Below are 24,749 nucleotides of genomic sequence, written 5' to 3'. Positions count from 1 at the left end.
GGATCCTATAGCTTTCCCAGAACGGACGATCCTACAAACGTCCTACAAACTCATCCAGAGCTCTGGAGAGAGCTGAGAAACGCTCTCAAACACAATCCTGGAACAACAGAGGAGGAGAAAGTCCTAGTTGAATTGGCACTGAGATATGAAAGATACAGCTAGGTCTTGACCTCTGTTTTTGCTAATATACTTCCCTCATAGCTGTATATTTTAGCAATACTTCCTAAATCCAAAACGCCAAAGAAAAGATGCACATCACAAGCAATGTGCCACCATTAACATCACTCACAAGAAGGTGGTAAACTGTTGGCAGGTGGAGTTTTATTTCCATCAAATAGCTCATAATCTCATCAAAATGTAGTACTTTCGAGACCCGCTAATCTCTTTGGGAGCTGTGTTTATTGATTAAAATCAAGATCAATTAGTGATTTAATCTGTCTTCATTCATGCCGATTTAAATCAGTTAAAAAAAAAAGGCAGACCGAACGGAAAATATCAGGCGCGGTATCAATGGGAAACGTGATCTAAATTAGCGAGTCAATCTGCTTTTTTGTTTCTGCGCCGATTCAAATCCGTTCGGAAAAAGGCAGACTGAATCATTGATTTAAATCAAGTGTCCCACTGATACTGCTTCAAATATCTCCGACACAATCTGACCATGAAATCATATTAGTTTGCAATTAAATAAGAGCATTACTCACACACCGTTTCAGCCTTCCAGAAGGTTAGTCATGTTAGTTTGCCGCAGCAAACACGGAGTACTTTAAAGGCTTTGTAAAATAACATGAACGTCGGCAGACGCCAGACCATTTCGTAACATGCATGGAGTGGTATCCAGAATATTTATACATTGCAATGGGACTGCAGGCCAGACTTTTACTATATTACTATATCTTCAATTATATTTACAATTCAAAAAGCATGTTACGATCTCTTGTGGAACCCTTAGTGACCCACTTGTGAAAAACCCTAGTGATGGTGAACCTTTTAGAGTCCGAGTGCCCAAACTGCAACCCAAAACCCACTCATTTATTGCAAAGTGCCATGTTCCTCTGGCTTTCTAGTAACAAACTCTGGCAAACTCTGTGCTGGGGCGATGGCACATGTGCCCACAGAGAGGGCTCTGAGTGCCACCTCTGGCATGCGTGCCATAGGTTCGCCATCACTGCCAGAGTTTCAGGGAAGTCTGGTACGGAAACCCCACTAGAGACTGCGAAACCAGAGGGAGATTAGATATAGAAAGTACTAACGGTGGCAGTTAAACTATTACTAGTAGTACATTATACTACTGTATCACACAATTAACTATTCAGTATTACCAGTACTACGTTCTGTTATTACCTCTATTACACTATCAATGACATTTGTACAATCTTGTGTTGCATTATTAACGTTCTCACTACTGGGTCTGCATCTCTGTCATACTATACATTGGTCGCATTTTCCTCTGGGGGTGTAGGAAGCCATTTTGTGGCTTTCTCAGCCACCTTGACACCTAACAGCCACCTCTTTCCCCATGTTCTCCCCCTTCTTGTTGGGGAAAACAGCTTTTTTCTGGGGTCAAAATAGCCTGCTGTTGTTGTTGTTGTTGTTGTGTGCCTTCAATTCTTTTCCGACTTATGGCAACCCTAAGGCGAACCTATAATGGGGTTTTCTTGGCACGTTTCTTCGGAAGAGAGATTGCCATTGCCATCCTCTGAGGCTCAGAGAGTGTGATGTGACCTAAGTCACCCGTCGGGTTGACATGGCTGAATCAGAACTTGAACCCTGGTCTCCAGATTCCTGATCAATGGCTCAAACCACAACACCATGCTGGCTTAGGAAGAACCAAAACCAGAGAAATTGCCTATGTGTCGACAGAGGAATGTGGATTGAGGAATTTTGAGGGCCAAAAAAATCTCAATAATAATAGTAATAGTAATAGTAATAATAATAGAATGTAGTTCTGGTAATACTGAAAGGATAATTATGTAATACAATAATGTAATGCACTGTAATTGTCAATATGAGTATTCTCTGCATCTAATCTCCCTCCGATCTCAGAGTCTACAGTAGGGTTTCTGTACCAGGCTTATCTGTAAAACACTGTGACACAGGGTCATTCTTACAACCAGCGCATAAGATAGTTTATGAGATTATATACAGGAATTCAGGAAACCACACACTGTGAAGTTGGGCTGCTCTCTTCTTTCTTGCATGGATCATTTCTGCTTCGTTCGATCCTGGGCTGAGCTACAAAAACCAAGTAACAAACCAGAAATGAAATCTATAAGCTGAAACACGGCCTCATATCCCAGAAGTTTCTTTTCGGGAAGTGAAAATGAACTAGTTATCTTTGTCCAATTAGTGTAAATACTTGTTTCTCAGAACTGATCAAACTGGTCCTTTTAAAAAAAAAGTCCACTTTAACACAGTGTCTGCATTTCCACAGAAGATAAGTTGGGGCTCCAAATGGTCTTGGTTTAATCATGAACAAGGAAGAGACCGGTGTAACCTGTCTGTTCACTACTACTTTACTTCTCCTTGTTAGACTGACTGCTTGCAGATCAGAAAGGTTAATAGGAACATAATGGGACTGTGTTGCTCAGGATCACTTCTGAAGGGGCCTCATCACAATCATTGGTCTTCACCATGAAGCCCAGGAGAACCTCAACGAATCTGGCCTTGGCGCGTCAATTCCTTAAGAGCTTCTTTGGACTCTACATAATCCAGCAATGCCCCTATAAAATGGATACAACAGGACAGATATAATAAAGACTTTTCTTTATCATGAAGCTTAGGTCTTGAAGGAAGGACTGTGAAGTAGACATCTTGAAGGACTTGGTAGAAAGAAGGAGAGACTATCAGCCAGATATCTAAATACAGGAAGATGGAGACTCTCCGGACCTTTAGCCAAGCTTCTTCCACATCCAGACGTTTCATAAAATACCCTTGGGACTGTTGAGAGGAGATGTGAAATCAGCAGTGTTCCCGCCAAAGGAGAAGATGTGAAATTGGTAATGGTTCAACTCAACAAAGAATCAGAGGAAGGGTCTACTAGAAGGGTGGACAATAGCATGAAAGCACAAGTCCCAAAGAGAGAGGTGAATCACTCTCCTTTGCAGAGGAGGGGAAGAGCATCCTGAACCTCTTCTAAGGAATGAAAGAATTAACTTCCCTGAGATCAAGGTTGGTCATAAGCCCTCACCCATTTGGGAATGGTAATTTTATCCCCATCTTGTCGGGGATGGATCAAATTGCTCTATTGCACCCTTTTGTAGAAACGCTGCAATGCCTTGGTTGAGTGGCTCCAAAGGATGCATTTATCTGAAGGTTCCCACCAGGAGCAGCTCATGGAAATCTATAGAATACCGCTGTCAAATTATATGGAGGCCCCATGCAATGGTAGTGACAGAACGTCACATCGAAGTCTTGGCTTGTTGTGCAGGCTGAGACTGGAGACCATAGTTCTTAGCCACCGACGCCATTTTCTGGTTGGGCTCCAGCTTCTCATCCATGGAAGAGTCGAACAACTCTGTGAAACAGAAGGTCTTCAATGGTCAACATTAACGTGCAGAGCGTTGCCAGGCATGCCTATGAGGAGCAATGGCCTTTCCGCTACCAGTCCGCAATGCATGCTTCTTCTGCACATCCTGATTTGAAAGAGAACTGTGGTTTCCTTTAAGTGCAAGCAGTAAATTCAGGAGTGGGAACAAGGTGTGACAGTATCTGACAACATCAATGTGGGTTTAATGGACCAATGGTCTCTCTTGGTATAATCAGATTCCTGTGTTCCTAAACTCTGCTTTACATGAGCAGGGTTAGAGGTGTCCTTGGACCAACCAAATCTATGGCCTTTTCTACTCCTGTTGGTTTAATGTGATTTGTTGCATCTGATCAACTTGTGGACAATATGTTGAATCTATGCTCGCCCATGAAATTCGTATCATGTATAGGCAGAGGGGATTCAAACCCTGTTCTCCGGTCATAGTCCGACACTCAAACCGCTCCACTACGCTGACCCTGTCTTACTTGAAATATTTATGTCCCACCCTACATCACATTCAGGGCAGCGTACGAGATAAAATCAATCCAAAACAATTTAGAGTCTCTTCGTTCAACCACTGAGGAAGACTACATTCCTTGCCCATTGCAAAACTGCATTCCTTGCCCATTAACTCCTCTTTGTTATCCGGAAAGTGTGCACACGAGACAAAGTGATAAGCCGAGATGTAAAGAAAGACGCAGCCAGCCTGGGCCTCTCTAGCAGCAAATTCCAAACCGATTCTTTAATTATCCACCATTTTAACATGGGCCCAAACTTTTACAAATCTGTTACTAGGGAACGAAGATCCCAAAGACCCAGCTAAAGTACCAGCAGTCTCTACGCATTATAGACCGTGTTCGAAAAAGCCTCTAATAAGGGCCAGATGGTCCCCAAATCCCAAGCATGCGGACTGCATCACTGATATAGTAGCAAATGGTAAGAGGGCAACTAAAATGGTGAAAGGTCTGGAAACCATGCCCTATGAGGAATGACTTAGGGAGCTGGGGATGTTTAGCCTGGAGAAGAGAAGGTTAAGAGGTGATATGATAGCCCTGTTCAAATATTTGAAGGGATGTCATATTGAGGAGGGAGAAAGCTTGTTTTCTGCTGCTCCAGAGACTAGGACCTGAAGCAATGGATGCAAGCTACAGAAAAGATTCCACCTCAACATTGGGAGGAACCTCCTGAGAGTAAGGGCTGTTCAACAGCGGAACAAACTCCCTCGGAGTGTAGTGGAGTCTCCTTCCTTGGAGGTCTTTAAGCAGAGGCTAGATGGTCATCTGTCGGGGATGCTTTGATTTGGATTTCCTGCATGGCAGAACAGGGTTGGACTGGATGGCCCTTGCGGTCTCTTCCAACTCTATGATTCTATGATTCTATGAAATGCAGAATCAGAGTCAAAAAGGCCTTATAACTGTGATCTAATTCAACTCGCTACACAATGCTGACTATCCAGAGTTAGAGCATTCCTAACAGATAGATGTTACGTTAATACATTGCAACACTGGAGCAGGGAAACCCCAACATGCAATATGAGACAAAGAACATGAAATTAAAGAGGATCTTGTAATTTTGCGGTTAGAAACCTGGGATTAAACTACAGGTTTCTGTAAAGACTCTGTTAGGGCAATGCTGTTGCTGTACGAAATCAACTTAAAACGTATTCAGACTATATTGCCTTCCCAAAATATTCTTGTTTTAACACATTCCTGATGTGTTTTTTTTTAAATAGTAGTAAGTATTACACAACCATTTCTCACAGTCTTACAGGAAGAAAATGAGAGGCCGGGTTTATAAGAGGAAGCAACGTTTGTGATGCTACTGGAAACTTCTGGGGGGAAAAGAAAGACAAGTTATGCATTTGTATACAAAACTGGCTTAATACCAAGTTAGACCATTAGTCTGGCTAGTTCAACATTTACAATGGTAGCTATAATTTGGGATTTCAGACAGGAATATTTCCCGACCTGTTTGAGATTGAACAGCCAGACTGCAACGAAAACTATACATTGCAAAACATCGCCAAAAAAGAGTAAGACAGAACTAGATATCTTTCTTCGAAGATGTGAGAACCCAATACAGTGGTTGGGAGGAATCAAGGGTTTGGAAGGTTTTGCTCCCCTTAATACAGGAATTTACTGTGAGATTCTGTTTCTTTTATAACTGAAGCGTCACTAGTTTGAAATAAAAGAACGACAAGGTGCTCAGGAAGCTCTACAAAACGTTTCCCGCACGAAGAATCGCTGCATTTATAACTCATTACCCTCCGCCTCGCTTTGCTACTGTTACAAAACGGGCACAGATTTACACCCAAGAAGCTCAATGCACATTTCCTCTTAGAAATCCCCATTCTAATAACGATAGCCAAATTTAGGGCCTCCACTTTATGCCATTAATTGGGTTATAATATATTCAAAATGCTTGTTCCCCAGCTTGAATGGCTTTAACTAGCTTAGCTTAATGTGACAGTCTGCAGTCAACGGGGCCTTCCTCAGATTCAATGGCATAATTTTAAGGATTACCCAAGGCTCCAGAGAAGCGCGCCCAAAGTCTCGCGAATTATCAGATTATCAGTGTATGAAGAGCAAGGGTATTTCCATACCCAGGCGGGTTACTCAGCTGCACCGTTAGTAAAACTCAAGAATGCACTGTATATACTTGGGACTATAAGTCGACCTCAAGTCGAAGGTAGGTTTTGAGGCCAAAATCATGGATATTAATATGACTCGCGCATAGTCGAGGGTAAAATTCAGGAAGCAGAGGATGTAAGTTATAAAATTCCAGGAGGCATGATAACTGTTTGTGGTCACACTAAAGGCTAGATGGATGAGAATGCAGTACTTTCAGGTCTTTCGCCGGGAGATGGTTCCTTTTTAAATAAGAGTTAAAGTGGAGTACTTACACTGACCCGCGGATAAGTCGAATTAGTTTTTTGGGGTCATTTCTAGACTTATACATGAGTCTATACAGTAGCTGTAGTTGTGTTGCAGGATTCCCCTGCTGTCCTCAGTTAACAGTCACACCATCATTATGGTAGGTTCCCATAATAGCCTCTCCTATCCCATGACTCCTGCAGTCAGATTCACGTGGAATAAATCCTCTCTGGTCACACATTCAGATTTCCTGCACTCTTTGTAGAAAAGGTTACGATCTCCGTGTTCTCAGATGCATGGTGAGGGCACACCGTGCGCTGGTCAAGATCCAGTTCCATGTGGCTCCCTGCTGCAAGAAGTCACATTATAGTAGTGGGGAAGGAGGAGGAGATTCCATAGCGCTGCTGTAAACAGTCCTAGCGTCACACGCAGGGATTATGGTTTCACACAGAGGAAAAACAAACAGCAGGTGCCAATGCGCCGATCTTACAAGGCCACGCTTTCACAGAGAACTCACTGGGAAGCCAAGAGGAAGAGATAACTCCATTTTACGCAAGCGTTTCGACACTGCAAAGAGCGTCTCAGATTTAAGGCGGCGAATCATTTTCCTTACGCACCGCCTTTCCGATCACCTGAAGTGCTCATCCTATGGCAACTGCTCAGCTTTAACAATCCACGCGCGCTTGTAGAATGGAAAATGTTCCATTTGTTTGTTGACCAGGGACTGCTAAAGGTAATACAGTGGTCCCTCCACATTCGCTGGGGTTACGGGTAAAGGACCCCCATGAATGTGGGAAAATGGCAAATAAAACCTAAGAGAACACCTTTCTAGGAATCTCCAGGTCCTCCAGTGCAACTCTGCAGTCAACATCTGTCAGACATTGAACACAGAATCACACTGGAGGACCTACAAATGCCCAGAGAAGTGTTTTCTCTAGGAACGTAAAGGTTCTCCAGCACAACTCTATGCTCAGTTTCTGGCAACGTTGCGCTGGAGGACCTGGAGAGTCCTAGAGAGAACATCTTAAACAAAACCACAAATAATCAAAGCCACAAAAGTCAAAGCTGCAAATGTGAAGAGAAGGTTAAGAGGTGATATGATAGCCCTGTTTAAATATTTGAAGGGATGTCATATTGAGGAGGGAACAAGCTTCTTTTCTGCTGCTCCAGAGACTAGGACTCAATGGAGCAAGAGATGCAAGCTACCGCAAAAGAGATTCCACCTCAGCATTAGGAGAACTTCCTGAGAGTAAGGGCCGTCCGACAGTGGAACAAACTCTCTTGGAGTGTGGTGGAGTCTCTTTCCTTAGAGGTCTTTAAACAGAGGCTGGATGGCCATCTGTCAGGGATGCTTTGATTGACAGTTCCTGCATGGCAGAATGGGGTTGGACTGGATGGCCCTTGCGGTCTCTTCCAACTCTATGATTCTATGAACGATATACCTTCAAGAAAAAGCAAAACCCAGCAGGTTAACAAAAAGCTCAATTAAAAAAGGAAGCTGCTTGCTATGAGTAGCTACAATGCCCACACATCAGAGGACTAATGCAACAATTTATTGCAATAACCTTTTATTGAGTAACTCTTTGCATTTACCCCACTAAGCACACTAAATCCAGATGCCACATTAAAGCCAATGCAGAACTGGTGGCTGCTTTGTATTTTATAAGTGTATTTTGTAAACGGTACACCAGCCCTGGGAAAATATTCTCAATTGGCTCCTCCATCCCTTGTCCATCCCTGCACTAACTATACTTAAACCCACCTTGAATCCCATTTTGGGAGAAAGGCAGGATATACAGTAAATCCACTAAATATATAAATGCAAACAATGGCTAATACTTGCCAGTTTCCATTTAACTTGGATTCGCTGGTTGAGTAACGCTGTGCTTCAAATTCTAGTTAAATTTAATTGTGAGGGTACAAGAGATTGAAAGTAACAGAAAAGCCAACATGGGAAGGGAAGGCAATGGCCACATGTTTCTGCGCATGGCTTTCAAAAACGCAAGCTACAGTTTGCTGACAGAGCTACATCCTATGCAAGCCTACATTGTTGTTGTTGTTGGTTGACAACCTATTTAAAAGCAATACAGATCTAAAGCTCCATAAAAACATCAATAAAAGCATCAATGCAAAAGCCTAACCGCAAAGTAGAAGCACCTTGAGATTTCACAATAAGCCAGTGTGGAGACACATGCTGCCAGACCATTCCTGCTCAACAACTGCAACAAGAAGAAGCAGCTGGGGAGGAAAGCCATAGAACCGCCATCTGTGATTTCATTATGACAGCATGCAAACCAGGAACTTTGACCAGAGCCCTCTCTGACTAACCAGAGAAACATACACTATGGTTTGTTTTTGACATGTGATTCAGGGCAAGAGTCAAGCCCCAGTTCCTGGTTGACATGTCACAAGTAAACACACCGCTGTGGTTTGGTTTCGCTGCTCCTGGCTGCTGAAGGAGCAATGGCTTGCGCAAGCGCATCTATCATTATCTGTCAATCGGATCCAAATCAAATCATGAGGCAGCTTGGGTCATTCCCTCATTGCCTTTCAATACATTTCTGTATGAAGACAGTAAACCTCTTTTGTTGCATGCCCCTACGTTTTATCCTCGACTTATCTACGAGTCGTATCTAAAGTCATAATTTTGGCCCCAAAATATGCCCTCGACTTATACATGAGGTCAACATATAGACAAGTACCTACAGTAGGTGCATATTTTAATCTACCAAGGAGATTGTGACCAACATAACACCACTATCTAAAGTGCGGCATAAAATACACAAAACTAGGTATGCATAGCACAACACAGTTGCCCAATACTCTATACTACTACTACTACTACTACTACTACTACTAACACTATCTGATGTTGAAGATTTGCTGAAGGAGTGAATGAATGCGGGAGAGAACGCGCCACTTTTTCTTATTGCAACAACTCATCCGTATAAGAAGTCAACATCACAACGGACTCATCATAAGAAATGTCTTGGGCCTGTTACAGACTGCCAAAATAAAGCTGCTTCGGGTCTCTTTGGAGGTATGCTATTTAAATGACGCATGGGTCCTAAGAGTCCGGAGATCGCGCCAAAGCCACACTCCATTCCTAAGCACTGGAGTGCAGCTTTGGTGCAGCTTCCGGATTCTTAGGACGCATGCATCATTTAAATAGCATACCTCCAAAGAGACCCAAAGCAGCTTTATTTTGGCAGTCTGTAACAGGCCATACTTAATGCTTAGTTATGAATGCTTGCTCTGACAGCTTTAAAGAATTTCTGTTGTACGATCTCAGAACAGGAACAGATTCTAGTTGGGGGGAAAAAGTTAACGCTTCCATCTGGAGGAGTGCTTTTAGTAAAGATGAGGTCCCATTAATTTTGGGGACGGCGTGGAATGTAAAAACGAGGGCATTTCAGGGAACGCTGCTATGCTGTGGTCTTACATCATAGATCTGAAATAACAGACAGCAATTAGTGCTCAAATATAAAATGACAGATGCTCTATTTTTATTGTCTGACCTCATCTGAAGTGACATGAATAGACGTTCACACTTAATGTAGAAAAATACTATGAAGAACTGTAAGATACACTGTGGTCTAAGTGTAATAAAAGAGCTGGACTTGGACCAAGGAGAGCAAATCCTTCCTCAACCATGAAACTCAGGCTAGGTTTGCCTTGGGTCGACCTCATAGGACTGTTGAGAGGATAAAATGGGGCCATTATGCATGCCACACTATGCAAGATATGAAAATATGATTAAAAGTGGACTTTAAATAAGTTTAATACAGTAGTTCCCAACTGTCCTAACGTTGCAACCTTTTAATACAGTTCCTCATCTTGTGGTGACTCCCAACCACGAAATTATTTGCATCGCAGTTCCTCAGGGCATCACAAATATGTGTTTTCCATTGGTGACCCCAGTGAAAGGGACATTCGAACCCCCAAAGGATTGCAACCCACAGGTTGAGAATCACTGGTTTAATAGTAGAGTCGGCCCTATTTATCCACTGATGTTTTATCCGCAGATTCAAGCATTCGCGGCTTGAAAATATTCAAAAATGGTATACATTCCAAATAGCAAACCTTGATTTTCCCATTTTATATTAAAGACACCATTTTTCCTTTTCCATTACATTCAATGAGACTTGAGCATCCACAGATTTTGTTATCTACGGGGGGATTCTGCAACCAAACCTCAGTGGATACCAAGGGCCCACTGTAGTAAGATTAAATAAACCAAGGCATCTTAAATATACATGGTTTAAGAGTCTTCCATTCGAACCATGCTCCAAACAGAGCCTTTAAACAACATCTATTGTAATGCCAGTTAACTGTCTAGCAAGGGGTTCTTTGGAAGCACAGACCCAGGCCCTGGGAAGGGAAGGAGAACCATAGCGCCAAAACACCTCCCCTAATGTTCTCAAGCTTTCCAGGCAAATCCACAACCTAATTGTGCCGACAAGGGAAAACGCCGTTCCGATGTAAAAACGCTAAATTCGCCTGCGAGTGGTCTCTGTAGCAACCCAATATCCCAAAGAGACAGCCATGTGATCAATGCTCTCAGCTCCTGCTGTTTATCCTGCACTGTCCTACTTACAGCAGCTTTCCATTCCAGCTGTCTACAGCAAGAAAAGGGGGGAGGAAAGAGACGGAGAGAAAAGAATCACCTGGGCTCCGGCTGGTACATGGTGCCACTTCAAATTAATCAACATTGTCCTTTTAAAATAAAAGGAAACTTCGACGTCGGGTTAGAGGAGGCGGGCAGAAGGAAATGGCAATGGTGGTTGTTCTTGTAAGAGATAAAGCAGGTTTGCACTACAGCGGTCTCTCCACGTTCGCTGGGGTTAGGGGTGAAGGACCCCTGTGAATGTGGGAAGATATGAGAGAACACCTCTCTAGGAATCTATGTGCAACTCTGTGGTCAACATCTGTCCGAAGTGGATCACAGAATTCATGCTGGAGGACCTGGAAATGCCAAGGGACGTTTTTTTTTTCTAGGTTCTCTAGCACAACTCTATGGTTAACCCCAGGCAGAGTTGCGCTGGAGGACCTAGAGCAGTGAAGGCGAACCAATGGCATGCGTGCCAGAGGTGGCACTCAGAGCCCTCTCTGTGGGCACATGTGCCGTCACCCCAGCGCAGAGTTTGCCAGAGTTTGTTACTGGAAAGCCAGAGGGACATGGCACTTTGCAATAAATAAGAGGGTTTGGGGTTGCAATTTGGGCACTCGGCCTCTAAAAGGTTCACCATAGAATCATAGAATTGGAAGAGACCACAAGGCCCACCAAGTCCAACCCCCTGCCATGCAGGAAATCCAAATCAAAGCATCCCTGACAGATGGCCATCCCGCCTCCATTTGAAGACCTCCAAGGAGGGAGACTCCACTACACTCCGAGGAAGGAGTGTGTTCCACTGTTGGACAGCCCTTACTGTCAGGAAGTTCCTCCTAATGTTAAGGTGGAATCTCCTTTCCTGCAGCTTGCATCCATTGCTCCGGGTCCTAGTCTCTGGAGCAGCAGAAAAGAAGCTTGCTCCCTCCTCAATATGGCATCCCTTCAAATATTTAAACCAGGGCATCCTATCATTCACCTCTACCTTCTCTCTCCAGGCTTAAACATCCCAGCTCCTTAGTCTTCCTCATGGGCAAGGTTTCCGACCCTTCACCATTTTAGTCGCCCCCTGGACACGCTCCAGTTTCTCAGTCCTTTTGAATTGTGGTCCAGAACTGGACACAATTTATTCCAGGTGGGGCCTGACCAGAGCAGATTAGTGGCACTTTAACTTCCTTGATTTAGTATACTTCTATTGATGCAGCCTAAAAACCATCACTGACCTAGAGATTGGTCATTCATGCTATCCTTCCTGGCTTGGTATAAATTTACTTTGGTTTTCAGATTACGTGTAATACACATATCTGTAGTAACAACAACAACAACAACTGACATATCAGCAATGAAATACGAAATATCGAAATACATACAAGGCTAAAACTGAGTCACTCCTTGAACACATATAAAATTAGCTAAGAAGTTAAAGCGCATAAAAATTAACTAAGAGCACATAAAAGTTAAATAAAAGTGCATCTAATAAGATAATATGTGTATCAGTACAGCGACTAAAAATCTTGACATTTGCTGTTGGAGAGCAATCTGGGACACGGCTGAGAAAGTCGCTCCAGCAAACATGGCAGCAAGGCCTTTACTATGCGCCCTGACACCATTTTGCTGGAGCAACACGCTTGGCAAACGCCCAAGCGGCTCTCCTACACCGCATACTTTGGCGGGGAAGTTCACCAAGCATCTCGATCCCCGCAATTCGGCATCAAGTCCTTTATTTGAAAGTGAGAAGCAAGAACGCATTTAAAGCGATGCTCCTGCCACATTCTGGAAGGAACGTCGCAGGCCCTTCGCTGTCGCCCTCCATTTTGTGCGCCGAGTGAAAGAAACCGAGGAACGACAAACTCACGCAGATGAAGAGCTTGGGAAACGGACTTTCGAAAAGCACTTGGTCTTCAATATTTGCTATGGTGTTTGAAAAATAACTTGTGACAGAGGAAAAATAGCTCGTATTACTTGTATTGTCATTACTGATATTCTTTTGAGAGCAAAACCCTGAAGATTCACTGGCAAGAGAGTGGCATCAGAAAGATAATGACTGTCGAAATGCCTTTAGAAATGCACTTTAAAAGTAACTCATGGAAGTAAATAGAAACCATTATTCACTACACCAATAAAGTAACTTCATTCTTACTAGCTACATTACTACTTTGTTAATAATTTGTTCCTTCTAAGCTCTGCAGACATTTACATTACATACGACATGAATGAAGGACTAAAGAGTGTATGTGAAGGAGCGACATTTCCTTCAATGTTTGTAAATCTACTGTTATCTGAAGTCCACAGACTTCAAGCGAAATTTAAAGATGGCACTAAGGAGTCCACAGATACTGATTTAAGGGGCAGGACTGAGTTATATTTCTCTTTTCAGGACTAGCATTGTTTATTAATACAAAAGAGGCTGCACAATAAATAAGGATTCCTACTTTCAGCTACAGCGAGTATGCTATGTTTGTGGGAGTACAGTTGGCCCTCCACATTTGCAGCTTTGACATTTGATTATTTGCAGTTTTGGTTCATATGTTCTCTCTAGGAATCTCTATAAGTTCTCCAGTGCAACTCTGCCAGACGTTGACCATAGACTTGTTCTGGATAACCTTCAAGATCCTGGACAAAACACGTCTCTAGACATTTGTAGGTCCTCCTGCATGATTCTAGGATCAACCTCTGGTAGAAGTTGGCCATAGACTTGTGCTGGAGAACCTACAAGTTCCTAGAGAAAACACATCTCTAGACATTTGTAGGTCCTCCTGCATGATTCTAGGATCAACCTCTGGTAGAAGTTGGCCATAGACTTGTGCTGGAGAACCTACAAGCTCCTAGAGAAAACACGTCTCTAGACATTTGTAGGTCCTCCTGCATGATTCTAGGATCAACCTCTGGTAGAAGTTGGCCATAGACTTGTGCTGGAGAACCTACAAGTTCCTAGAGAAAACACGTCTCTAGGCATTTTTAGGTCCTCTGCATGATTCTAGGATCAACCTCTGGCAGATGTTGACCACAGACTTGTGCTGGAGAACCTACAAGTTCCTAGAGAAAACACGTCTCTAGGCATTTTTAGGTCCTCCTGCATGATTCTAGGATCAACCTCTAGTAGAAATTGACCATAGACTTGTGCTGGAGAACCTACAAGCTCCTAGAGAAAACACGTCTCTAGGCATTTGTAGGTCCTCCTGCATGATTCTAGGATCAACCTCTGGCAGATGTTGACCATAGACTTGTGCTGGAGGACCTAGAGATTATGAGAGAAACCACTTCTCTAGGCATCTGTAGGTCCTCTAACGTGACTCTATGACCAACCTCTGACAGATGTTGACCATAGATGTTGCACTGGAGGACCTGCAGATGCCTACAGAGGTGTCCTCCCAGGTAAAAAGAATAGTGTTTTCTTATTTGTGGGTTTTTGCACATTCCCAGGGGTCCTTCACCCCTAACCCAGCGAACGTAGAGGGACCACTGTATTCAGTTCAGCAGCGCTAACAGAAAAGTAAACTAATATCAAGATTTGTTGCTACTTCATAATTATATAAGAGGGATGTTTATTTCTGAAGAGCTTCTTCCACTTCTGGATCATAAAAGCTGAAGTCTATATACTGTTCCTAAGCCCAGGTAACAGCCTAGTATGCATTGACACTAAGCTAGGGTTTAGGCACTATATTGACAAGACTCAAGTCAGTCTTAATCTTAAAACACTTTTATCAAGGCCAGGAGGAAAACTGCTGCCCAATTTAGTTTCCCTTTTCCTGATTCCTGGCATTTTAAGATTATAGTTTTAAAATAAACTCTAAGAAAATGAAATCATAGTTTAAAAACAAAATAAGGACAGCTGAGGAACCCATGGCTTGTACTTTTCTCTCTATTTCCTAACTGCAATTTGCTGTTTCTGTGTGCTTTTATATCGCTTCTGACATATGTCAATCATAAGGTGAACCTATTGCACTCAAACCACTACACTATGCTGGCTCGCCCTTGCAATTTCCTTTCCTGCAATTTCCAAATTTAGAAACGCCATTTAATCAATAAAGCATAAACCCTTCCCAACTTCTCCCAATTCAGTTTGTAGCTGATGTTTCAGCAGCCAGTTACGAGTTTGTTTTAGACTCAGTTTTTTAAGGTTTTGGGATGGACACTGAAGGAGAGCATCACAGCATCTACCCCTAGAATCGGCCAGGCCTCACCTGGAAGGCTGTGTCCAGAGGAACGGTCAAAGGTCTGGAAACCATGAAGCCCTATGAGGAGAGACTTAAGGAGCTGGGTATGTTTAGTCTGGAGAAGAGAAGGTTAAGAGGTGGAATGATAGCCCTGTTTAGGTATTTGAAGGGATGTCATATTGAGGAAGGAGCAAGCTTGTTTCCTGATGCTACAGAGGCTAGGACCCAGAGCAATGGATTCAAGCTACAGGAAAAGAGATTCCTCCTCAACATTAGGAGGAGCTTCCTGACAGTAAGAGATGTTTGACAATGGAAGACGCTCCTTCGGAGAGTTATAGAGTCTCCTTCCCTGGAGGTCTTTAAGCAGAGGCTGGATGGCCATCTGTCGGGGATGCTTTGGTTGAGAGTTCCTGCATGGCAGGAGGTTGGATTGGATGGCCCTTCTCTTCCAACTCTATGATCCTGTACTGTAATTCTAATCTCCAGATTTCTGTAAAGGTTCAGGAAGCAAGCAGTAGGAAAGACATCTGCAATCCTGGAGGAGCCCTTGGATGTTAGAGGAGATAATGCAAGGCCAGGGAGACTTAACCTGGTATAACACAGTCAGCAATTACTTCTTGAACACATAAAGCAAGCTTAAGTTTAATAAACATTCCTTATTTTAATTCTTCCTCCCAAATGTCAATTGTTCATAGGATGGAGTCGGGGGACGACAGCAGCCTTCTCTACCCATGCTTTCAAAGTTTCTAGAAATTACACATCTGGTCACACAACCCACTGTTATCAACGCAAAGAGGATTTTTAAAAGGAGCTCAATAGAGGACCTGCCACCGGTGAGTCTTAGGCCTGTTACAGACTGCCAAAATAAAGCTGCTTCGGGTCTCTTTGGAGATATGCTATTTAAATGATGCATGCATCCTAAGAATCCGGAAGCTGCACCAAAGGTGCCCTCCAGTGCTTAGGAATGGAGTGTGGCTTTGGCACGACCTCCAGACTCTTAGGACCCATGCGTCATTTAAATAGCATACCTCCAAAGAGACCCCAAGCAGCTTTATTTTGGCAGTCTGTAACAGGCCTTAGTAAACATAACAGACCTTTCTCTATAGTAGCCTTCCCTATATGACATTCCCTCCCAAGGGGAAGCTGGCTCCATCCATTTTGAAAGTCCAGCAGGCAGCTAAACCGTATTGTTTTGCATGGCTGTCCACCCTTAAAATTAGATATGGCCGGTCTGGCTAATTTAACCGTATATGATTCTCATATTAGTCTGTTTTGAAACAGCTCCTATTTGTGTATTTAATGCTTTTATCTTTTGCACATGGCCCCAGGGGCCCTGGAGGGTTGGGATATGACAGATAAATGCATCCAATAAATGAAGAACGCGCACCACCCAGACTCCCAATGTGGCTGGAGATTCTGGTCTGAATGCAGCCGCTGCTTTTACTTGCCTCTTGGAAAAGGAAAAAAAATGGCTAAGCATGGTCAAGAATCTCAATTTCCGGGTGGGTTTGTTTCACACTTTTTAAAAACCAAGACACGAATAGTAGATTGGTTCCCAAAACAGGGGGAAAGTCAGAAGAGCCCAACAAAAATAAATGTCCTGCCCCTTCCTTTTATAGATTATGGCCATTCCTTCAGGAGGCTTCTAGGTGCCGCAGTCTTCCATTCTGAGCAAAATACCCTGAAGGCACCGGATCCAGTCGGATCTTGGAAGCTAAGCAGGGTCAGGCCTGTTTAGTATCTGCTTTCTTTTCGCCGGCAGGCAAAGAGCTTTCTGTTTAAGCAGGCTTTTTAATGTGTGAGCAGAGGAGCTTCTTACTGTGATGTTTTATTTCTCTCTCTGTTTTAACTTATGTATGTCTTTTAAATTGTTTTGTGGCGATTATAGACATTCTTGTTTTATTTACACTTGACCCTCCGAATCCTCAGATTCTTCCTGCGCAGATTCAACCATCCACGGCTTGAAGATGTTCAACAAAATACAAACACCAAAAAGCAAACCTTCATTTTGTCATCTTATAGAAAGGACCCCATTTTACTACGGCTCTGTATTCAATGGGACTTGAGCATTGGCGGATTTTGGTATTCATGGGGGGATCATGGGACCAAACCCCAGCAGATACCAAGGGTCCACGTTTTGTACTTTATTGTGAAGGTTTTTTAAATGTCTTTGTCTGGAAGAAAGGTGGCATACAAATGAAATATATACACAACACCTGGATAGAGGCCTGCCAAGGAATACCATGTACTTCAGGCTACTTCAGAGGAAAGAAATAGCAAACCACATCTGAGTATTCCTTGCCTAAGAAAACCCTATTAAATTTACAAGGTTGCCTTAAGCTGACAGGTGACCTGAAGGTTCATGCACATAGTGGATGAATGTGGTCTGCAGGCCACAAGGTGCCCATCTCTGGTTGTAAAGATGTGCCTCTCCTCCCCTACATGAACTGAAGACTAGCAAGAGCATTGACATTTCTATACCACTTATCAGTGAACTAGCACTTTCTAAGCGGTTTATAATCTGTAAGCCAATTGCCCCTAACAAGCTGGGGACTCATTTTACCGATCTGCAAAAGGATGGAAGGTTGAATTAACCTTGGAGGTGAAGGGTCTGGAAGCCATGCCCTACGAGGAACGACTTAGGGAGCTGGGTATGCTTAACCTGGAGAAGAGAAGTTTAAGAAGTGATACGATAGCGCTGTTTAAATATTTGAAGGGATGTCATATTGAGGAGGGAGCAAGCTTGTTTTCTGCTGCTCCAAGACTAGTAGCTGCAGGAAAGAGATTCCACCTCAACATTAGGAGGAACTATAGAAAGGGCTGTTCGACAGTGAACACACTCCCCTCAGGTGTAGTGGATATCCCTCCTTTGGAGGTCTTTAAACAGAGGATGGATAGCCATCTGTCGGGATGCTTTGATTTGGATTTCCTGCATGGCAGAAGGGGGTTGGACTGGATGCGGTCTCTTCCAACTCTATTATTCTATGACTCTAGGATCGAACTTATGCTGTGGTTGCAGGACCAGACTAGAAGCTTCTTTGCCCATTACTGTTTTGGGTATAGACCCAATTTCTAGCCACAGTGTGAACCCAACGTATTGCTGCTAAGTAAACTCCTTTAGCTTCAATGGGAGCAGTACCTTGTGTGTAGACAGGCAGGGTATCTTCTCTATAAAGTATTATAACCCTCACAATACCTACAAAGCATCTGAGGAAGTAGACTTATCATATATACTCAACTATAAGTCGACCTCATATATAAGTCGAGGGCAGGTTTTGGATTTTGATATGACCCATGGATAAGTCGAAGGTAAAACTTAGAGGCATGTAATGAAGGATGTAAAGGACGAAGGAAAGGAAAACAATGCCAAATAACTATTTGTACTCATACTAAAGGCTGGATGGATGAGAGAGCAGAACGCAGTTCTTGCTTTTCACCATATATATATACATGTATGTGTATGTAAGTGTCAATATTATACTGTATATATGAGAGTTAAAATACAGTACTTACGTAGACCTGTGGATAAGTCGACTCGGGTTTTTGGCGTCAATGTTTAAACCTAAATTTCTAGACTTATACCTGAGTATATACAGTAAGTCTATAAAAGCTCCTGCTGCCAACTTCTTTCTTTCAGTGAGTCTCAAAGGTGCTATAAGATCTCTCTACGTACTGATTCTGATATCTTTGAATTCTACTCTTTAATTAGGATTGTATACTCTACATCAGTGGTCCCCAAACTGTGCCCTTGAAGAGATTTCGGACTACAGCTCCCAGAAGCCTCAGCCACGTTGGCCAACAGTCTGGGATTCTGGGAGCTGAAGTTCCAAAATCCCTTAAAAGGGCACAGTTTGGGGACCACTGCTCTGAATAAATCACTTCTATCTTTAAAGAAACCATGAAGTTATGTGATGAGCCTCTTGTTTAAATTGGTCTCCCGCTCACATAGCACCAGTTGCATTATAACACCTGAAGAATTTAAAATGGTTTTAGTAGGCATTTTGTTCCGCGCACGAGGATTGTTTCAAAGTGGAGGCAGAACCCACAAGGTGGCGCAGAGCATTAAGACTGCTATAGTTCTCCCTCGGGGCGGGGTGGATTTAATATGTAATTAAGTACTAAATAAATAGATGAGTCCTCAATCTCTCCCCTTTGCAAAATATTTCTTTCATAGAACGAGTCTGCACACATTTTTACATTTTTAAAGGCTTCACACGTCTGTTGGGTTTGGTTTTTTTTCCGAAGGAGGGGGAGAGAAGCCAGGCCTGCCTGAAAGCGGCAGAAGTATTCCTCGTCCGGAGCTATGGCAAGGGAGAAGGAGCCGAAAACTAAACCACCGGAGAAACGCAGAAGAAAAGCTGTCTGACTCACCGCGGAATTTCCTCCACGAACGTCCTCAGGCCATGTCAGTGGGAAAACGTGAAGGGTACCGACTCGGCGCAAAGATAATTATTTCTGCCCTTTCGGTGATAAGTAAATTATTCATTCAAAGCTTTACCTTATAATAAGGAGAAGAACAGTCATTTTGAGAGGTGAGGTCATCATACGCTTCCATTTCGCACAGACAGCGTAGAATCGCGCAACTGCTCTTTCCTTTATCAGGCGCCCATCGGAAATTGGTGGAATTATATCCCTCTGACCTTAAAGCATAGAAAGAGCCGACGCGGTCGTGCAAAGTACCTCTTTTCTAATACGTGCGAGCCAATGGTGTTAAAAAGCACACATGCTCTCCTGTGCTCCGAAACAAAACATGTACTCATAGAAAGCTAGAGACAGAAGGAAATAGAAGAATGACCCAGGTAAGGACTTCTTGGGGTGGCAAGAGCGAATCCATTGCATAGGCATACGTATTTCTTAAGACGAAGGTCTAGCTAAGAAGAAAGTTCGTCACCGATCGGAGACTGTGGAGCATTTCTGTGCACATACTTGGTTGTCTAAGATGTTCTATATTACCCCCCCTTTTTTGTTTTCAAAGCATGCTTATGGTGGGAGGACTTAAATTCTGACTCAAAGGATGGGGAATTGTGACCTGTTCAATGCACCGTATATACTCAACTGTAAGTTGGCCTCATATATAAGTCAAGGGCAAGTTTTGGGGTCCAAAATTATGGGTTTTGATAAGACCCGTGGATAAGTCGAGGGTGAAACTTAAGGCACGTATAATGAAGGATGTAAAGGATGAAGTAAAGGAAAACAATTCCAAAGAACTTACAATATTCCAGCAAATATAACTATTAGTGCATATATTAAAGGATGGATGGATGAGAGAGTAGAAGGGGGTCAGTGCTTCTAGGGCAGATTAAACTCTTGCCTTTCACCATATATATAAATACAGTACTTACATTGACCCGTGGATCAGTCGACTCAGGTTTTTGGGGTCAAATACCTAAATTTCTAGACTTAATACCCAAAGAGAGTGTGGGATAAAGGGGAGTCTGGTCTTCCAAGATCTGCGTGGGGCTGACGCGACCCCTCAACCTCTTGCAATTCACTAGGACTAAATGGTCTCCAAGTGGAATATTTCTAAAGCAAGTATAGTCACCTCTAACCGACCAGATGTTTTTGGCATCTAAATCCCATTAGCGTTTATCAGAAGGACCAATGGTGAGTGATTATAAAAGCGGCAGTCCCAAAACAGCTGGAAGGAGACAGCTGTGCACCCCTGATTTGAACATCACTTTCTTCCTTAGGAATAGGTCTAATAGGTGGGACTGTCTGAGGCTTCTCCTCACACGATCCATATTTAGATGGATGGCCAACAGACACAGGATGGTTGGTTTTATTATGAAACCTCATCTGGTGTTTACTTCATCAACTGAAGTTCTTAAATTAATCTCGCTTGAATCTAAACTTTAACAAAAACATCTTTAATGGAAAAAAATATATAGAATTAAAATTAAGACAAAGGATTGACCACAGGTTGTATGTCCAACTGGAAGGAATATCACACTGTTACATTAAGTTATACTGAAATATACTGTACCAACAGGTTGTAAGATTTCCTCACTGCTATTAAGCTGTTTCCTCGCTAGACTTAAATCAGCAGAACTTAACATTTGGCATTTTAACTGGATTCAGTGCTAAGTCAAAGAGCGTGCGCTCAACACATTTTGAAAGACTGCGCAAACAACGTACGCATGTAAGTAAAAGCCACTTTATGCTATACATAGCAATCACAATTCCCAGACTATACAAATGTTTTCCTCTGCAAACATACTTGTCAAAAACAGGGAATGAATATCAAGGACCTATACAGTACCTCCATAAGGATGTGCCAATATGCATCTCTGGATTCTTTTAAAATACTTTTGTTAGTGCCACTTTGCTCTTTCCTATAGGAAATATGTGACATGACCCTCAAAGAGGCACTTGGAAGAGATCTCCGCTGGGGAAATTCCAAAGGAATGGAAAACACCTACAACTCTGAAAAGACAGATTCTCTTCCATGCTTCCTAAAAGAAAAGAAAATGCACCAAAGCGCTACAAGAGGCGTTCTTGATGCCCATCTTTAGCAAGGATGCAAGAAAAGTCACACCGCCTACAATGAGATGCAGGACCAAAACTAACCAAAGCTTTACATTGTTAAGTTCAAAATCAAAATTCAAAATATTTTATTTGGTCAAATAAAACCTCATGAATAAATGAAGACCATGAGAGGCGAGAAGACAACAGGCGTTGAGGGCCTAGCACAGTGGTTCCCAACCTTCCTAATGCCGCAACACTTTAATACAGTTCCTCATGTTGTGGTGACTCAAACACATGAAATTATTTTCGTTGCTACTTCATAACTGTAATTAAATAGGTGTTTTCCAATGGTCTTAGTTGACCCCCATGAAAGGGTCATTCGACCCCCAAAGGGGTCCTGACCCACAGGCTGGGAACCACTGGCCTAGCATGAAAAGAAGAGATCATATTTTCAGGAGAGCCTGAAAGCACTGTTCATTACATTTGAAATTTTGCTCCTTTTACATTACATTACATTACAAGATTCACATTACTGTTGCTTTCTCAATGGAGCAGCACAGCTACATGCTATTATAGGCTACATTCCAAATGAATATTTTCCCTAAGAGGTCTCTGTAATCCTCCAATGCCATTTTTGCATCCCATCTCTATGGGCGAATGTCATGTGCATGAAGTGACAGGAGCCTAGGCAAGATGCACCTAAAACAAAATGCTGGCTCCACTAGTGTCAGAAGCAGCAAACATGAAAATGAGCTATTTAAATACAGGAATAGCTGTGGAGGCAGATTTTCTTTTAGGAAACTGCAAACATATGCTAGTCAGTTCTAGCGCCACATGAAATCTGCACTCAAAAACGAAGAATCGGTTTACCCTTCTTTAGGCACTGCAGAAAGAAAATAACCATTATCCTAAAGCTACAAGTAAAAACTAAATGCATAAAAGGAAAGGGCGAGGGGAAGAAAGGAAAACAACAACAACAACATGTCCTACCTTTTATTTATAGGTTTTTCATCTTTCTCGTAAGGCTTCACAAACCATTTCCCAATGCGCACAAAGTTCCGGTTCATTAGACATCTTTCTACCAGGTTGTGAATGGCTTTGAAAAGCAGAGTGCGGCATTCGTAGGAAAGCCCATTCTCCCAGACACCATCTTCCTCATCTGCAAGAATGGAGAAGAAAACAAGTCAACATCACATTTTCTCTGGCGGTAAACATCAGTGTTTGCATAAGGGCCACTTCATACATTACATTTAGGAGGGCACTCAAGTTATCCTGGAACGTAAAGATACGAAGCAGCTTTCTAGTAAGACAAGGAACCTTCCTTCCAAACTGGTGCTGCCCCATTCGGTTAAGCAGCCTCAGACAAGTCACTTCCAGTCCAAAACAGATATATGTAAGCATAAATGCTGAAGAACAGGCATGAAGTCGTCTGGATGCAACTCATGCGCTCTGCTAATAAGTTACAACGGCAGTCTTGTCTCCCAAGTGGCTATGTTAGTGATGGCAAACCTATGGCACACGTGCCAGAGGTGGCACTCAGAGCCCTCTCTGTGGGCACATGTCCCGTCGCCCAAGCATAGAGTTTGCCAGAGTTTGTTACTAGAAAGCCAGAGAGACATGGCACTTTGCAATAAATAAGTGGGTTTTGGGTTGCAGTTTGGGCACTCGGCCTCTAAAAGGTTCACCATCACTGGGCTATGTTTTAGGTTGCAACCTCCTTGGAACAGAGACCTGCTTTTTTGTTCCTAGGCACCTCAGAGTCAAAATTGAGCACCTAGGATTTAACAGAAGATGTTCAAAGCTCCGACTGGTATCAGTGGGAACCAAGCATCAATGACGGAGAGCCCTTAGGCGGACTTGCATCTGTCAATACAATAAATGGTCAATACACTAATACACTGCCCATGTTCACAAAGTGCCTAAGAATAATAACGGTAAGGATGTACAAGCATAAGGAACTTTCATTTCAGTCAGGGACAGATACAACATGGTCAGTAAAAGACTGGATCCCATATTTACACACATGTCTCTAACTTATTCAGGGTCCGCCCGCACCAAGTCAAGGTATGCCAAGATCAAGCAGCGGCATCAGCTGAAGTCCCTTTGGCCTTTACTGTCAGCTTCTTGGAAACACAGCAGACGAGGGCTCTATTCTAAGAGTTCGAAGAGAACACACAACTAGGCCAGGTCTACATTTAGAAGCAAAAGGGAGAGAGTTTAGAAGGCTGCTTTTAAAACAAACTGCTTGCATTATCCATTACACTGTAACTGTCACTGCAGTGGACCTTCCACATTCGCCGGTGTCAGGGGCACAGGACCCCTGCGAAAGTGGAAAGATCGCAAATAAAAACCTGAGAGCACCCTTGTGAGCTTTTCTCTTCTTCCCTTCTCATTGCTCAGCATGGATGAGAGCATCTCTGGTTATGAATAAGTGTTGTGTTATACTCCAGCCATTACAAGCCTGTCCTGCTGCAGTCTCCCATCACACCATTCCAACTCCTGATTGTAAAAACGATCAGTTGCCAAGGAACACAATACTTCCAAACTCCGCCAAAGGGCAGGGAATTTCTATGTACTCTAGAGAACCAGAAGAGAACCGGGAAGAGAAAATCCCATACATGCACACAACACGCAATGCTGATTTTGAATCTGTTTGATATATTTATTCCCTGGGGAAAGTTTTGTTTAACCTGGCAGAAATGTCCATACTGTGTGTATTTATCACATATGTATGATATTGTTTCCAAGCATGAGTACATACCAGATAAAAGATGGTTGGCTCGCAACTGAAGAATTCTAAGTTCATCTTCTGTTCAAATACTTGCTTAATCACAATCTCCAAACCCATGCCCAGGAGGGATTGGAGAGAGATCTGGCACTTTGGCGCATTACAGACCGCCATTTAGTACGCTCTCCACGCGTACTAAGGTTAGGAAGGGGCGTGCTAGGGTTAGGAAGGGTCTTACCTTCCTAACTGGCCCCGTCCCTAGTATGCCCCTGAGGGGTTGTGGGTTGGATAAATAGGAGTATACCATCAGCCATAAAGTCCTTTGTCATCTGAGTTGGGGTTAAAGGACTTGGTTTATCCTATGTCCCAATTACCCCATCTTGACAGTGGC

At 43.0% G+C, this 24,749-nt stretch overlaps 1 protein-coding gene across 1 annotated transcript in view; it reads right to left on the bottom strand.

Moving 5' to 3' along the window:
* The window catches only part of LOC121917140 (mediator of RNA polymerase II transcription subunit 13-like), a 122,247-nt gene that overhangs the window by 57,114 nt on the left and 40,384 nt on the right, over positions 1 to 24,749 (bottom strand). The window contains 1 exon segment of the mRNA XM_042442861.1: positions 22,621 to 22,789. Coding sequence (XP_042298795.1) covers positions 22,621 to 22,789 — 169 coding nt within the window.

Source organism: Sceloporus undulatus, chromosome 11 (genome assembly GCF_019175285.1).
Source record: "Sceloporus undulatus isolate JIND9_A2432 ecotype Alabama chromosome 11, SceUnd_v1.1, whole genome shotgun sequence".
NCBI lineage: Eukaryota > Metazoa > Chordata > Lepidosauria > Squamata > Phrynosomatidae > Sceloporus > Sceloporus undulatus.
The sequence above is the reverse complement of the archived record's forward strand: the minus strand, read 5'-3'. Positions and strand labels throughout refer to the sequence as shown.